Source organism: Typopeltis vanoorti, chromosome 19 (assembly GCF_054136105.1).
Source record: "Typopeltis vanoorti isolate ZY-2024b chromosome 19, IOZ_Tvanoo_1.0, whole genome shotgun sequence".
Taxonomy (NCBI): Eukaryota; Metazoa; Arthropoda; class Arachnida; order Uropygi; family Thelyphonidae; genus Typopeltis; species Typopeltis vanoorti.
In genome coordinates this window covers 69,390,452-69,407,917 of record NC_143567.1, presented here as the reverse complement: position 1 = coordinate 69,407,917, position 17,466 = coordinate 69,390,452, and the positions used below count along the sequence as shown (strand labels likewise).

At 37.2% G+C, this 17,466-nt stretch overlaps 1 protein-coding gene across 1 annotated transcript in view; it reads right to left on the bottom strand.

Annotated features, from left to right (window-relative positions):
* PolQ (DNA polymerase theta) overlaps positions 1 to 17,466 on the bottom strand; it is a 379,759-nt gene that overhangs the window by 346,215 nt on the left and 16,078 nt on the right. The window contains exon 4 of the mRNA XM_090409009.1: positions 8,606 to 9,224. Coding sequence (XP_090265135.1) covers positions 8,606 to 9,224 — 619 coding nt within the window. The remainder of the gene's footprint in view (positions 1 to 8,605; positions 9,225 to 17,466) is intronic.

The following is a 17,466-nucleotide window of genomic DNA, read 5'->3' as shown; positions in this document are numbered from 1 at the left end:
TTTTTCCTGGTGGTTTTAGTTTTGGTGTGTGGACTTCGCAAGTGGAGGGGTGGTTCAAGAGTGTGAGGGGGAAATCTCTGCCCTGATGCCCAGCAGACGGAAACGGTAGATGCCGCGTATCCATGGGAAAGGTTATGCGTCGCCAAGGTCTGAGGTGAATCACATTACTCCAGAAGAAAAGGGTAGTCTGCGAAGAGGCCTCAGAATCTAGGTAAAAGGGCAACACGTGCGAAAGAGTGACTTTGCCCCAAGGATCCTATTGAAAGGAAGGCATAACCTACTGAAACGAACGGGCCAGCATATAATTGAGGAATTCCAGGTAACAATCCCAGCACAAAGAAATCAATTTGAGGGTCAAAGGATGAGTAAAGAGAGGAACAAGCACAGGAAATAACTATAATACGGTATCGTAAAATTTTATTGTTAAATAGTATAAATGAATGATATGTGAATCAAGATCTAAGAAATTAACAAAGATAAAGAGAGAGGACTTGAAAGTATTGTTAAAGGTAGCGAAAGAAAAGAGTGACAGAGTTAGAATGGTTAGTCTGTTGCCGCGGTATGACAGAGAGGAGTTTAGGAGGAGGGCCATAATCGCAAATGACATTATGCGTAGGTTATGCAGACGGTGTGGTGTGGAATTCGTGGACGTGTGGAATGAGTTTGAAGGGCGAAAGGACTTATACAAGATGGATGGCCTGCATTTGAATGGACTTGGTGTGCGGAGACTGGAAAGAGTGTTGCTGAATGAAGTGAAAATGGATGTGCAAAACCAGGGAAACTAGAACTACCAAGGAGGGGGGGGATGGATATGCAGACATCAGTGAGACAGATGAGTGTAAGAATGTATATAATGTACCCGAGCCAGCACTAAGGACAAAAAATGGGAATGGGTCATTTAGAATAACGCATCGATATAGGGGTGGGACTAAGGGATCACTGCATTTCATGTATACTAATGCCAGGAGTATTAGGAACAAGAAGGAAGAATTTTTGGCCTTGATTGGCTCTTTCTAGCCACAGGTTATTGGCATTAGTGAAACATGGCTGACGGAAGATGATACAGTTAGTGGGATAGAATGTGTAGGTTACAGTGTGATTAGGAGGGACAGAGAGAATAAAATGGGGGGAGGGGTATTATTGATGATAGCTGATGAACTGCAGCCAAGGAGAATTGAAGTTGTATCGCAGGATAGTGAAAGGAGCTCATTTGAGGCTATTTGGTGTGAGATTGAGACTGGCAGAATAAAATATACAGTTGGGTGCTGCTATAAACCAGGTGATGGAATAGATGGTGGAGATAGTATGCATAGGGAAATTGATGAAATGAGTGGAAGGAGGGTAATTATTATGGGGGATTTCAACTATGGTAACATTGATTGGAAGGAGGAGAGGACACATGTGAGGAAGGAAAAGGATTTTATTCAATTATTAAGGGATAACTATCTGAGACAGCATGTAATTGAAAATACTAGGGGTGTGAGAGTGCTTGACCTGGTAATAGCATCTGAGAATTTGACTGTAATGAATATGACCATGTTGCCACCTATTGGTGAGAGTGATCATAAGGTCTTGACCTGGGAGGTGGCTAAAGGTGTGGAATTTTCGATTAAGACAGGGTATATGTGGAATTACCGTGCTGACAAGTATGACAAGCTTAGGAGATTGCTTGGATCAGTGCCATGGCATGTACAACTGCAAGGGCTGGACGTCGATAGAACATGGGAAGTGGTCAAGGAGCATTTACAGGAGGTTATGGCTGATTGTATACCTAGGGTCCAAATAGTAAAACAAGTAGGGGTTAAATGGATGAATAACACCATTAAGCTTGAGCTGCAAAAAAAAAAACAATTGTGGAGGGAATTTAAAGAAAGGGGTGAGCTGCAGGTACACGAACGGTATAAAGTGCAGGCCAGAAAGGTAACGAGTGTGGTAAAAAAAGAAAAAGCGGATTATGAAAGGAAACTAGCTTTGCAAGCAAAAGAGAATCCCAAACAGTTCTTTCAATATGCTGCAAGCAAGAAAAAACTGTACACGGCAAAATGATTTTAAGGAATGACGATGGTAAGGTGGTCACTGAATCAGTCGATATAGTGGAGTTACTGAGCGCGCACTTTGCAAAAGCATATCATCCAGGTGGTGACATTGAAAAAATGAAGGAACCATTAGTTTATACGGGAATAGTGATAAATGAAGTGGAGGTGACTAGTCTATTACAGAACCTTAATGTGAACACATCTGTGGGATTGGATGGTATACCAGCATGAGTCTTGCTTGAAGCGGCTAAGGAATTATCAGTGCCCTTGACCATGTTGTTTAATCTGACAGGTCTGGTTTAGTTCCAAAAGTGTGGAAAGAGGGGAAAATAGTTTCACTGCATAAAGGAGGAGCCAAGACTACGGTTGCAAATTACCGACCGATCAGCATATCAGGAGTCGTTGTGAAGGTCTTGGAGAAAGTAGTCAAGGGAAAAATACAGGAATGGATTGATCAAAATGAGATACTGTACAGGGGACAGCATGGCTTTGTGAAGGGTAGATCATGCTTCAGTAACTTGCTCAAGTTTTATAACAAGGTGACAGCTGAACTGGATAAGGGAAATGCATTTACAGTGATACTGCTGGACCTGGCAAAGGCGTTTGACAGGATACCACATGGAATACTAATCCGTAAACTACAACATATGGGAATGGATATAGGGTTGGTGAGATGGATAGGTGGTTGGTTGATGGAGAGATATCAAAGAGTAGTTTATTCAGGAGTAGAGTCCAAAAGACAGCCTGTGACTAGTGGTGTGCCGGAGGGTTCTGTTCTTGGACCACTGATGTTTAATCTGTTCATTAACGATATAGGGAAGGATCTAAGTGGAACAATTCATTTGTTCGCTGATGATGCAAAGTTGGGTAGGGCAATAGTGAATGCAGAAGATGTCAAAGTCTTGCAGGATGACTTAGATAGATTGGAGTTCTGGGCTAAGGAGAATGGATGTCAATTTAATGTGACAAAATGTAAGGTTATGCATTTTGGGGTGAAAAGATTAGCAGCAGTATACCACATTGGTAGAACTGTACTCCAAGAGATTGATGAGGCCAGGGACTTGGGAGTGTTGGTGGATAAGGAGATGAAGTTTAGGGGGCACATTGCAAAAGTAGCTAAATCAGCTCATCAACTCACTTGGTTGTTGAAAAGTACCTTGACGAGCAGAGACAAGCAAGTTATTGTACCTCTGTACAGAGCCTTGATAAGACCTCATCTCGACTACTGTGCCCAGATTTGGTCACCTCGGTTCCTTCTTGATGGGGAGGAGGGGGAGAGGATCCAGAGGCGAGTGACTAAGATGATAACAGGTCTATGGAATGAACCATATAAGAACAGGTTGAAGATTTGTGGGTTGCAGAAACTAGTTGATAGGCGGAGGAGGGGAGATATGATTGAGACATTCAAATTGCTAAAGGGATTCTATAGGATTAATTCAGAGGATATTTTTGAGATCAGGACTGGTGGTGGGAGAACTAGGGGACACCTATAGAAGCTGGGCAAGAGTGTGGTTAGCAGGGGTGTGGTAAATGAGTGGAATAAGCTGCCAGAGTCTGTTGTGGGTGCTATGACGGTGAACGAGTTCAAGGCAAGGTATGATAGATACTGTGAGAATGTAATCGCATAATTGTGTGGACATGATGTTTAGGGCCTCCCTCGATGAGTCTAAGGACTCCTGGAGTCGCCCGAAATAATAATAAAAATAATAATAAAACTTAGGACTGTAGCAAATTATAAGTTGTGAAAGTAAACAAGTGTAACTTAAAGAGTGATAACCTTAGGATGTGTGAATACAAGGTGATAATGTATGTCTACTAGGTTTTAATTAAGAGAGTTATGAGAATCTTATGTGTGAAGTGATATAGAACAGCTCTATTGTTAATCCTACGTGAGTTATGAGAATTTACTGTTCGTATTTGATAACTATGGTAGCACATAAATTTGTAGTTTAGAAATGATCTTTTCCAGACTTCCATGAACTGTATATATATTAGAATGTTAAATAAATCTTTTGCTTACTCTGATTCAGTTGTTTGTTAGTAATATCCAATGCACCACATGCTAAATATGCGAACCTAAGGGGGAGATTTGAGTAGTGTGTCTACGGTCACGATTGCACAGTTGTTAGTCACTGAGGTATAGCTGGGTGTTCACTTCTTGTTAAGATTTTTTCCTTTAAACTAATTGTCCTAAGTAGCACAGCAAAAACAAATAAATGTCTTAGAATTTTATGAGAAGCAGAACCTCAGAAGCTTTGTTACATTTGGATTTTGGCTCTACCCCAGGGCAATTCCCTTTGTACTTAGTACCACGTGACACCAAGGGGCGAATAAATGTAAAGAGCATTGATATCAAAGTTATTAAGAAAAGGTGACACAACAGATGTTTGTGGTTGTCTGTGGAAATACTAGTATTAGTTGTGGGCGGTAGATGCCGTTGGTGTAGTTGTAGTTGAATTGAGTGGTGAAGGCAGAGAGCTGTAGAGTAGGTGCCCTCCCCAAATGAGTCTTTGGACTCCCTGGAGGTGTCACATAATAATAATAATAAATAAAGATTGATGGCAACCAAGGTGTAATTTTTAAATGTGTTTTGAATTACACATCTTTATACACAGAAAATGTCATCAATCTCAATATGTTCTTTCCCTGGGTCCTTATAGTGATGCTTTCTTCATCAAGAAATGAAATGCAGCAATTCATATACAGTTGCAATCTTGTATTTCTAACTGCCATATTTGCAATAACACTGATAGTGTTTGTCATTATGATTATGTGTAGATCGATCTCAAATTGAATCATTAAGCATCTTCTCAGTTTAGAAGGTATCTACTCTGAATCAATCAGAATCCTATCTGCATTCAAATACAATTCAGATAAGTGAAATCATTTTTTTCTACGATATCTTCTATTTTAATTAAATGAGGCCTGCTCAATTAGAATAATTATATTTGTCTGAAATAAAACTGCAGGTAAACTGATGTAATATATTTAACATGGTATAATTTATGCCAATACTTATGATAAACACAGAAAAATGTTTAATGTAATACATACTTTTTATTTCAACAAGTACTTGATATTGAATATACAAAGATAGAGAGGAGTTAAATGATTTCAAGCTAGTTTTACAAATGTGTTATAGGTTTTTACATTAGTACTCTATATGATCAAAGGTATCCAGATACCGCTCTGTAATTCATAAACTACTGTCTAGCTACAGGAATCAAACCTTGGAGATTCAGTGGCAAGCCTTGAAGAAAGCCCTGATTGATTCAGCTAGAGAAGCATGTGGTGAAGTTATCTGCAAGGATAGAAAAATTAGAACTCCATGGTGGACACAGGAAGTTAAAGAGGCAGTGAAGGAAAAGAAGAAAGCATATCAAAAGTTCCTGGTAAATAAGTTAGCTTTTGCTCTTAGAGAATACAGAGACAAATGCAAGAATGCTAAACACTGTGTAAAACTAGCTAAACAAAAGTCATGGGAGGACTTATCAAGAACATAGAAAATAAATATCAAGAAGGTGGCAAAATATTCTGGAGGTTGTTGAAAAAGCTCAGGAATGGAGGAAAGAGTGCTGTAAAAGGAGTTAGAGATGATAAAGGTGACATGAAAACAGGAGAAAAAGATATCCTTGAAGTATGGAGTAATTACTTTGAAAAACTGCTAAATGAAACAAGCAGTGATGACAGGACAGTGGTAAAAAACACTGACCAGGCATGCAGTCAGGAATACATATCCATACTTGAAGTAGAAAAAGCCATTAAAGGCTTGAAATGTGGAAAAGCAGCAGGAGTAGATGACATTTGACCAGAAATGCTGAAGTATGGTGGTATAAGAGTCTTACAGTGGCTGCATTGCATAGCTCAGAAAGCCGGGACAGAGGGACGAATTCCCGATGATTGGAGGTAGAGCTCTCATAGTACCCATATATAAAAAGGGAAATAAAACTGAATGTGAGAATTACAGAGGTATTTCCCTACTGAATGTTCATGGCAAGATCTATGCAAGTATACTTGAGAAACGGTTGAGAAGAATTGTGGAAGCTTGGTGAAGAACAAGCTGGATTCAGGCCAAATAGAGGCAGTCAGGATCAGATCTTCACTTTACGACAAATAGTCAAGAAATCATGGGAATATTTAAGTTCTGTCGATTTGGAAAAGGCATATGACAAGGTGCCAAAAGAGAAGCTATTCAATACGCTACAGTTATATGGTGTCAATGGGGCATTATATCAAGCAATGCTTAGTCTTTATTTGAGTTGTAAGTCAGCAGTTAGAATTGAAGGAAGTACAGGAAGATGGTTTAATGCTAAATCTGTTGTGAGACAAGGATACATTATCCCCTCTGTTATTCATTATCTATATGGATCACATTATGAAGGAAAGTGGTATTAAACATGATATCAAAATTGGAGATGTTAATGTCAGCTCTTTGCTATATGCAGATGATGCTATACTTCTAAATAAATCCGCTACAAGTCTGCATGATTCTCTGACTAAATTGAATAACTGTTGTAATAGATATGGTATGAAGATCAGCAATAAAAAGACAAAGACAATGAAAATAGGCAGAATCATTGAAAATGTCAAATGTGTTGTGAATGGAGAACCTGCGGAACAAGTAAAACATTTCTGCTACGTAGGCACGATTTTTACTGAAGATGGTAAATTAAATATAGAAATAAACAACAGAATCAACAAAGCTGGTATGGTAGGCAGTCAATTGAATAAATTCATATGGAATAAGAGAGAAATTAGTTGTAACACTAAATTAGCTGTATACAAGACAGTGCTCAAACCAGTTTTAAGTTATGGATCTGAGAGCTGGGTCAGAAGTAAAACACTTGACCAAAGACTAGAGACTGCAGATATGAGAGTCCTGAGAAAATTATAGAAGTGAACGGATGGCATCAATGGCCTTCTGTGAAATATCATATTAAAAACGAGGATATTAGGAAAGAACATAACATTGTCAGCATCCAGGAATGCATTAGCAGAGCTAATCTCTAATTAGCAAAACAAGTGTTCTCTATCAATCCACCTATATCTTGGAAGACCAAGATATAGGTGGATTGATACAGTACAAAGTGCCTTAGACAATAGAAATATACGATCTGATAATGTTGGAGTCTTGACAAGTAACAGACTGATTTGGAGGAAAATTGTAGATAGAAAGTTAGTAATGATGTAATTTTTTTCATGTAGTACTATCATATCTTGTACACCCCTTGAGGGTACATGGCAGGAATTTGATGATGATGATGTCTAGATGTCACTACGACCTCACTTACCAGTATAAAAGGAGGCATGCGCTGTGTGTTGTTCACTGATAAGAAGTATGAGCAGAATGGGTAGGTTAAGGGAGCTCAGTGACTTCGAAAGTGGACTAGTTATTGGTTGCCACATCAGTAAGAAATCTGTCAAAGGCATTTCAATCCTCTTCAAGTTGCCCAAGTCAACAGTTGGTGACGTGATTGTGAAGTGGAAACGTGAAGGCACAACCACAACAAACCTATGGTCCGGTAGGAGCCGTTTAATGACAGACAGAGACAGTCGAGCGTTGAAGGTGGTTCCTGGAAACCACCAGACATCAAGTGAAACAATCACCCAGGAGTTCTGCAGTACTACTAACTGTCCAGCCAGCACCATGACTGTTGCATCGAGAGTTAAGAGAAATGGGGTTCCGTGGTCAAGCAGCTGACCATAAACCAAACATTTCTCCTGTGAACGTTAAGCACCGCCTTCAGCAGTATAAAGAGCGATGCCACTGGACAACTGGAAACGTGCGATTTGGAATGATGAATCATGCTTTACCATGTGGCAGTCTAATGGGAAGATCTGGGTGTGGCGAATGCCTGGAGAACGATTCCTGCAAGCATGTGTAATGTCAAGAGTGAAATTTAGAGGTGGCGGTGTTTTTCATGGAATGGACTTGGCCTTCTCATAACACTACACAGAAATCTAAATGCAGAAGGATAGAAGGACATTTTAACCTGTTGCGTACTGTCTATGATACAAGATCAATTCAGTGATGACTACTGTCTGTATCAGCATGACAGTGCTACCTGCCATAAAGCAAGGTCTGTGAGGGAATAGTTTGTGGACAATAACAGTCCAGAAATGGACTGGCCGTCCCAGAACTCTGACCTGAATCCCACAGAACACCTTTGAGATGAATTAGAATGCCGCTCCAACCCACATCACGAACTGCTCTGGCTACAGCTCTTCAGGAAGAATGGGCTGCCATTCCTCCAGAGACATTCCAACACCTGGTAGAAAGTCTCACTGCGTATTAATGTCCACTACTGGAAAGTGTGTCACAGGGAAAGTCTGATTACAGTTTCGAGTAAGTATCCGGATACTTTTGATCAGATAGTGCATATAATGCCAAATATATAACTGCTTACAGTAGAACTAATTAAAATTACAATATTTAAAATTTAATTATTAGAATCAAAAGAAAAAATTCTGTTACTAAGTTGATCATTATTCAACATAAAAAGATTGTAATGGATAATAAGAATATTTTCTAAAAATATACTACAATCACTAATTTTATTAACACTCACCTGATACAAATGAGGTTTTGTCACAAGTAAGGTAACTTTCTGTTGAATGTTCGTTCTGCTCAAGGATCTGACAATTATTTTTGAAAGTACTACCTGTCACATGACCGACATCACTGGTTTCATTCTCAGCATCAAGGTATTCACTGTTTGTTTTACTTTCAAACAAACTTTTTCCATCATGAATTTCATTTTGTGATTTACAATCCTGACCACTCTCTTTATTAGATATTTTACAAACCTGATCATCATCTTCCAGGAATATTTGACTGGTTGCCTTTACCGGAGATGATACAGATAAAAGTGGTTTATGGGGAACCAAATCTGATTTTTGCAGTTTTGTATGCTGATTTTCAATGTGACTCTCATCTAACAATGTGGAATTAGTAGGCTGCTCCTTTGATGAAAGAGATATAGAAATTTCAATTGGTTCAACTGAGACACAAGTAGTTCTACAGCAAGGAGGAGATCTTCCTTTTTCAGCTAGAGTTTGTCCTGCATTTATTTCCTTGTTATGCTCCTCCTGAAGCCTGTCTAATTCCAAAATTATTTTTTCATGAAATGAACCTTCAAGTGATGGAAATTCTTCAGTAAATGATGACTCATTTATTTTGGACATATGCTGTAATAAAATAATCCATTGCATTATGATAAACACATAAATGCTGCACAATTTTGTTTCGGAGAAGAGAATAATAATTATTTATTATTATTATTTAATTTTGCCAATAAGATCACCTTCCAATTGTTGTAATGTAACATAAATTATTGATAATGTTTGGATTATACAGTGTAAATATATATAGATATAAAAATATAAATGTAAAATGAATAATGATACAAAAATGTAAATTTAAATTTAATAGTCTGTCACTTAGAAGCTACATAATATGTGCATTGTATGCAATGGAGCGTGTAGGAAATACATTACCTCCTGGGTAGACTTACTATTGGGAGGAAAATGCAAAAGAATACATACATAAAGATGTTGGAAGTTTTTTTTCCACTTCGTTATACTATAATAAATTTAGTTTAATCCTTTATCTAAGTGTAAGCAAACAAAATTTCTGCCTGAAGAATCTTCAGGACTGAGGGAACTCATGGTAAAGGTGGAAAAAGCTCTCATCACTACTTGTCTTAGTATCTCCCATAATGCAAAGCACATCTCCTTGTGAACATGTATAATGCTATGCATTAAGGGAAGGGCCACTATCCAGACCGGTTTTGATCTTTATTGAGGTCTCATCAGTGGGAGACAGACCCAGAGGTGTTGATACTAAGGTGGAAGTAATGGAGAAGTCATATTTACCTATACGAGTTGCCAAAAAGGTGTCTCACCTTATTATTAAATTACTCTGGATTTACAGAAAGATGTTGGAAGTTTTTTTCCACTTGGTAAGCCTCAGTCCTGAAGATACTTCAGGTGCAAACTTTGTTTGCTTACACTTGGATAAAGGATTAAACTAAATTTATTATAGTCTAACCAAGTGGGAAAAAACTGCCAACATCTTTCTCTAAATCCAAAGTAATTTAATAATAAGGTGAGACAACTTTTGGCAACTCGTATAGGTAAATATAACTTCTCCATTACTTCCACCTTAGTATCACCACCACCTCTGGGTCTGGCTCCCACTGACGAGACCTCAATAAAGGTCGAAACCAGTCTGGGTAGTGGCCCTTCCCTTAATGCACAGCATTATACATGTCCGCAAGGAGATGTGCTTTGCATTATGGAAGATACTAAGACAAGTAATAATGATTGCATAGTCCACTTTTACCACAAGTTGCCCAAGTCCTGAAGATACTTCAGGTGCAAACTTTGTTTGCTTACACTTGAATAAAGGATTAAACTAAATTTATTATCATACATACATGAAATACTCACACACACAAACATGCATCAGCAGATGTACATGTTTTTGTGGAGCGGGTGGGTTGCAGATGAGTTTTGAGAAATACGTTTACTGACATTTTTCTTGAAAAGCTGTAGGTTGTAGTTGTTTGGGAATACTTCCTTCATGAGAAAAGCTGTTCCAGAGAATACACAGAAGGAATAAATGAGGAGAAGCAGGTTTGGGGGTGTTTGCAGTTGCACAAAATAAGGATGATGGGTGCCGCAGCTCTTGTTTTAATGTCTTGTCCTAATGTTTTAATGTTTTGTCGTGGCCCAACCATCTATGAGCTGAACAGCTCTAGCCTGGGCAGCATTGAGAATTTTTAGTTAGATGCAATACCACAAATGTGCGTGTGGCATTCTAAGGATAGGAAGATTTGGGATTTATACATAGTTTGTAGCTGCTTGTGCGAAAAGCAGGACATTGAGTGTAAGAGAATGCCTAGTATTTTAGATTCCAAGAAAGCAAAAAGAATGCAAAAGAAAAGAAAGCAAGAGTAGAAAATGATTGTTAGACATATAAAAATATTTTGGGAAAATTTGGAGAAAAGAGCAAAGCTAATAATAATGGCAAATATCTGTTGGATTTCTGCTCAAGACATGAACTGGTTATTAGTAATAACACTATGTTCCAACATAAAAATGTGCACAAATTCACATGGAGAGAAGAGGCAAGGAATAAGAAAAGTCTCATTGACTATGTTATTGTTGATAGTGATATTTTCTCCCTGGTGCATGACACCAGAGTGTACAGAGGATTTGAAATTGGAAGTGACCACTATTTAGTCTTGAGCATATAAAATTGAATTTCATATTGAAAAGACTAACATGTAAAAAGTTTTAAATTGAATAAAAGTTGAGCAGCTATCATCAGATGTGAACTGTAGACTAAAATACACAAAGATTATTGAAAAAAAAAATGAAAGAGTTTGAGAACAGGAACCAAACCTTGGAGATTCAGTGGCAAGCCTTGAAGAAAACCCTGATTGATTCAACTAGAGAGGCATGTGGTGAAGTTGTCTGCAAGGATAGAAAAATTAGAACTCCATGGTGGACACAGGTAGTTAAAGCAGCAGTGAAAGAAAAGAAGAAAGCATATCAAAAGTTCCTGGTAAATAAGTCAGCTTGTGCTCTTAGAGAATACAGAGACAAATGCAAGAATGCTAAACACTGTGTAAAACTAGCTAAACAAAAGTCATGGGAGGACTTATCAAGAACATAGAAAATAAATATCAAGAAGGTGGCAAAATATTCTGAAGGTTGTTGAAGAAGCTTAGGAATGGAGGAAAGAGTGCTGTAAAAGGAGTTAGAGATGATAAAGATGACATGAAACTGGGAGAAAAAAGATATCCTTGAAGTATGAAGTAATTACTTCATAAAAAATTGCTAAATGAAACAAGCAGTGATAGCACAGTGGTAAAAAACACTCAACAGGCATACAGTCAGGAATACATATCCATACTTGAAGTAGAAAAAGCCATCAAAGGCTTGAAATGTGGAAAGACAGCAGGAGTAGATGATATTCGACCAGAAATGCTGAAGTATGGTGGTATAAGAGTCTTACAGTGGCTGCACTGCATAGCTCAAAAAGCCTGGACAGAGGGACAAATTCCCGATGATTGGAGTAGAGCTCTCATAGTACCCATATATAAAAAGGGAAATAAAACTGAATGTGAGAATTACAGAGGTATTTCCCTACTGAATGTTCCTGGCAAGATCTATGCAAGTTTACTTGAGAAACGGTTGAGAAGAATTGTGGAAGAAAAGTTTGCTGAAGAATAAGTTGGGTTCAGGTCAAATAGAGGCTATCAGGATCAGATCTTCACTTTACGACAAATAGTGGAAAAATCATGGGAATATAACAAAGAGCTGTATTTAAATTTTGTCGATTTGGAAAATTCATATGACAAGGTGTCAAGAGAGAAGCTATTCAATACGCTACAGTTATATGGTGTCGATGGGACATTATATCAAGCAATGCTTAGTCTTTATTTGAGTTGTAAGTCAGCAGTTAGAATTGAAGGAAGTAAATGAAGATGGTTTAATGTTAAATCTGGTGCGAGACAAGGATGTACATTATCACCTCTGTTATTCATTATCTATATGGATCACATTATGAAGGAAAGTGGTATTAAACATGATATCAAAATTGGAGATGTTAATGCTTTATGTGGATGATGTTATACTTTTAAATAAATCCCCTACAAGTCTGTATGATTCTCTGACTAAATTGAATAACTGTTGTAATAGATGTGGTATGAAGATCAGCAATAAAAAGACAAAGACAATGAAAATAGGCAGAATCGTTGAAAATGTCAACTGTGTAGTGAACGAAAACCTGTGGAACACATAAAACATTTCAGCTACTTAGGCACGATTTTTACTGAAGATGGTAAATTAAATATAGAAATAGACAACAGAATCAGCAAAGCTGTAATGGTGGGAAGTCAATTGAATAAATTCATATGGAATAAGAGAGAAATTAGTCGGAACACTAAATTAGCCGTATACAAGACAGTGTTCAAACCAGTTTTAACTTATGGATCTGAGAGCTGGGTCAGAAGTAAAACACTTGACCAAAGACTAGAGATCGCAGATATGAGAGTCCTGAGAAAGATTACAGGTGTGAACAGATGGCATCAATGGCAATATCATATTAAAAATGATGATATTAGGAAAGAACTTGACATTGTCAGCATCCAGGAATTCGTTAGCAGAGCTAATCTCAGGTGGTATGGTCACCTAAACAGAATGGACAAGGAAAGATTAGCAAAACAAGTGTTCTCTGCCAGGTTGGCAGGAAAACGACCCAGAGGAACACCAAGATATAGGTGGATTGATACAGTACAAAGTGCCTTAAACAAGAGAAATATGAGATCTGATAATGTTGGAGTCTTGACAAGTAACAGACTGATTTGGAGGAAAATTGTAGATAGGAAGTTAGTAATGATGTAAATTTTTCATGTAGTACTATCATATCCTGTACACCCCTTGAGGGCAAATGGTAGGAATTTGATGATGATGACAAATAGTTGAGAAATCTTGGGAATATAACACAGATTTGTATTTAAGTTTTGTTTAACTTGAAAAGGCATTTGACAAAGTGTCAAGAGGAAAGCTCTTCCAAACACTACAGTTACATGGTGTAAATGACATTATATGGAACAATATATAGTCTCTAAGCTGTAGGTCAGCAGTTAGAATTGAAGAAGGTACAGGAATGTGGTTTATTTTAAATCAGGTGCGCAACAAGAATGCACACTATCTTCACATTATGAAGGAAAGTAGTATTAAATCTAATATCAAAATTGGTGATGTTAATCTTAGCTCTTTACTTTATACAGATGATGTTATACTTCTGAATAAATCCAGCACAAGTCTACAAGATTCTTTGGCTAAATTGAGTAACTGTTGTAATAAATTTGGTATGAAAATCAGCAATAAAAAGAAAATGAAAATAGGCAAGAAACATTGAAAACCTCAACTGTATCCTGAATGGCGAACCTACTGAAATGTAAAACATTTCAGTTATTTAGGCACAATTTTTAATGACGATGGCAAATTAAATATGGAAATAGACAATAGAATTGGTATAAAGCTGGCATGGTAGGAAGTCAGCTGAGTAAATTTATATGGAATAAGAAAGAAATTAGTCAAAACACTAAATTAGCTGTATACAGGACAGTGTTGAAACCAATTTTAACTTATGGATCCTGAGAGGTAGGTTACAAATAAAACATTTGATCAAAGACTGGAGAACTCTGATATGAGAGTTCTGAGAAAGATTAATATGGAGTCAGCAGATAACATCAATAGCAGTATCACATTAAAAATGAGGATTAGGAAAGAACTTACCATTGTTGGTATTCAGGAATGTGTTAGTAGAGGTAATCTCAGGTGGTATGGTCACTTAAACAGGACATGAGAAGAAAGATTAGCAAAACAAGCATTCTTGACCAGGTTGGCAAGGAAAAAAGACCCTGAGGAAGAACCAACATGTAGATGGACTGATACAGTAAACAAGGGCCTTAAAAGGCAGAAATAAGATCTGATAACTTTGGAGTCTTGACAGATAACAGATTAATTTGGAGGAAAATTATTGATCAGAAGTTAGTAATGGTGTAACTTTTTTCATGTAGTATTATCATAATAATTATCCTGTAGATACACCACACCCTCCTGAGGGTTGTTGTTGAGGTTATAGCCTTTTGGCTGTTTAGGGGCAGCTATATATATGCTGCCATCTAGGAAAATGATTATGAGCAAGGTGGTTTCCTGTTGCCTTCCTTGCCATACTATATTGTATGACTGTACCCTGTGCGTTCACAGGGCCGATTTACGTGCTTGCGGGTTGAAAAATCCCAGATAAACTGAGGGGAAAAACCCTGCTGTCCACGCCCAAGAGTGGCTAATTTGGCTATGGCTGAGGAAGATCCTTAAGCTCCTCACATCGCCAATGGGAATCAAACCTAGGACACTCATTCCCCAGGCATATGGTTGAAAAGTGCAAAGCCACTAGGCTAACTGCATGGACCTCCTGAGGGAACATATCAGGAATTTGATGATAATAGCCAGAATACCAGATAACACTCAACATCATTCTTGAAAAGGTCCAAACATCTCTTTGGATCTTTTCATTATTAGCTGTTCCTGCAAATACACTGTTGATGTTCACTCTCTTCTTGGCAATTCTGGCAGTAACTTTATCCATGTCTCTTTTTTCTACAGATTGATCACCACCCAGCCAATTACAACCTCATACCCTATGGCACTACAGCTATGCCAAGTAGGATGACTTTCAGGATTTCTATGCCTCTTTTTCATAGTGGGGTTACTGTTTCTGCTCTCTGATCCAAACATTGCTCTGATCAAATAACTGAAATAGTCATTTTTAGAATGAGGGCCTTCATTCCCACTCTGCTGTCAACTAACAATCATTAACTAAGCACTAGTTCGCTACAAAAAAATAAAATAAATAAATAAATAATAATGTGCCTTTGCAATCAAAGATAAAAATACAGCATATTATATTCAATGATGCAAGTCAAAAACTTCAGTTACTCACTCAGCCTACATATTACTCCAAATCAAGTATAAAATAATAACAATTTTATAAGGGCCATATGCTTTCTTCCTACTCATCTGACAACTGAGCCTTCTGGTCCCTCACTAAGGTTGTTTGGTGTACTTCTGCACTTCCTTGTTCAACTTCAATCACATGATGGCACCATGGTAGCATAAACCCAAAGATAAGGTAAATCTCTTGCAATCAGTCTTTTCCTTCAGCTTTTGTATAGATGACCAAAGCAAATCATCTCCCACAATGCCACAAGTTGCTCACTGCATGCTTCCTTGATCTTTTGCTACAATGACATCAGAAAAATCCTCAGTAGTGGTGATACTAATAAGTCTCCTGGTTCTTACAATATCTCTCCACTAAAAACCTGTGCTCCAAAATTAACACCCATCCTGTATTAGCCTATATAAGCTGTTGTTAAACTGTGAATGAATTTATTTTGTATGTTTTTATTCTTCATTCACATTTAACATATTCTACCATATACTAAGCATGACTTGTATAAATATTATTTGTTAGTCCCTTGCTTAAGATTTATTATTCATGTATTATCCTTGCGTTTTATCAGTAATTATTTAATTATATTTTATCTTATTACTTTATTCTTCAATAATATTATGAGGAATTCTATGTATGTAACTTTTATGTGCCTTATATAAACTGTAACATATATTCTATTATTATTATTTGTAAATGAAAATCAGAGAGAAATTAAGTAACTGTAATATTTTATTATTATTTTTCATTACTCAGTGTAAAGGTATAACCTTATGTAACGCTAATGCTTATGTTTACGTTCTATTTTAATTGTTGCCATGGAGATAGAAATGAAATAGAATGCACGAGGTAGAGCATGAGCTTCGATAATTGGGAGAGGAGAAATTAATGAGTTGGAGGAGTGAACAAGTTTTAAGTGGGAAGAAGGAAGGCATAGAAGCCAGTGAAAAAAGTAAACAAAGAGGACTGAAGGGCAGGAAATTCAAGGGAGTAGCATCCAGAAGTGTACGAAGACGAGGAGGAAACTTATAGATAGCTGAGAGTAAAGTCAGCAGTGGCAGTAATAGGAATTTAGTGCCGTAATAGGATAACTAAAGGACCAGAAGATTAATAGAAGATTCAGAATAAATCCACCAAGTTTTAGAATTACTACGTATTCCTATATTGCTTTAAAGAAAGATTATACAAAGCTCAATTTGTTATACAGTAGTAAACATGGAATAATTATTCTGCCCTATAGTAAGCCATCAAGAATTGTGTAGTGCGATAGTTAATGATTCAGTTATCTCCTTGAAGAATTCCTTTAGATAGTGTTCCATCGGAGTAATAAGTGAATACAAGTTGAAAATGTGCTCACATTGAATCTGATGTGCTGAAGATTAATCAAGGTAAGAACAGTCCTATTTTATTTATTTCAGTGTGAAGGTTCATCAATCTAACAGATAAGCTTAGGTGTTGATGATTATTCATGACTTATTTTTCACGGTATTAAAAATACCACAAACACTTTTATCAACAAAGATGTTTTATTAACGCTTATATTTCGCTGATTTTCAACTCAGCATCATCAGAGCATAACACACTTATAAACGCGACAGTGAGTGAGTGAAACAATATAATTGCAAAAGACAAAAGATCTAAAGTCCTATTTTTTGGTGCCATCTAACGAAAAAAACAAAACAAACAAAAAAAAAAACACAGCAGTTATCCAGGAGTTTTTCTTAGGATAACCGTCTCCCAAATTTTTGGCAAATTAATGCAACCATATTTGTTAAGGTTGGGAGAATACTTCAAAGCCAGTGCTGACTCAAAAAATAATCTTTCAGATCTATAACAACTCCTAAATAGCACATTCGTTTTCCTCCATCTAATCCTGTGTGAAGGAGTGTCCAAAGC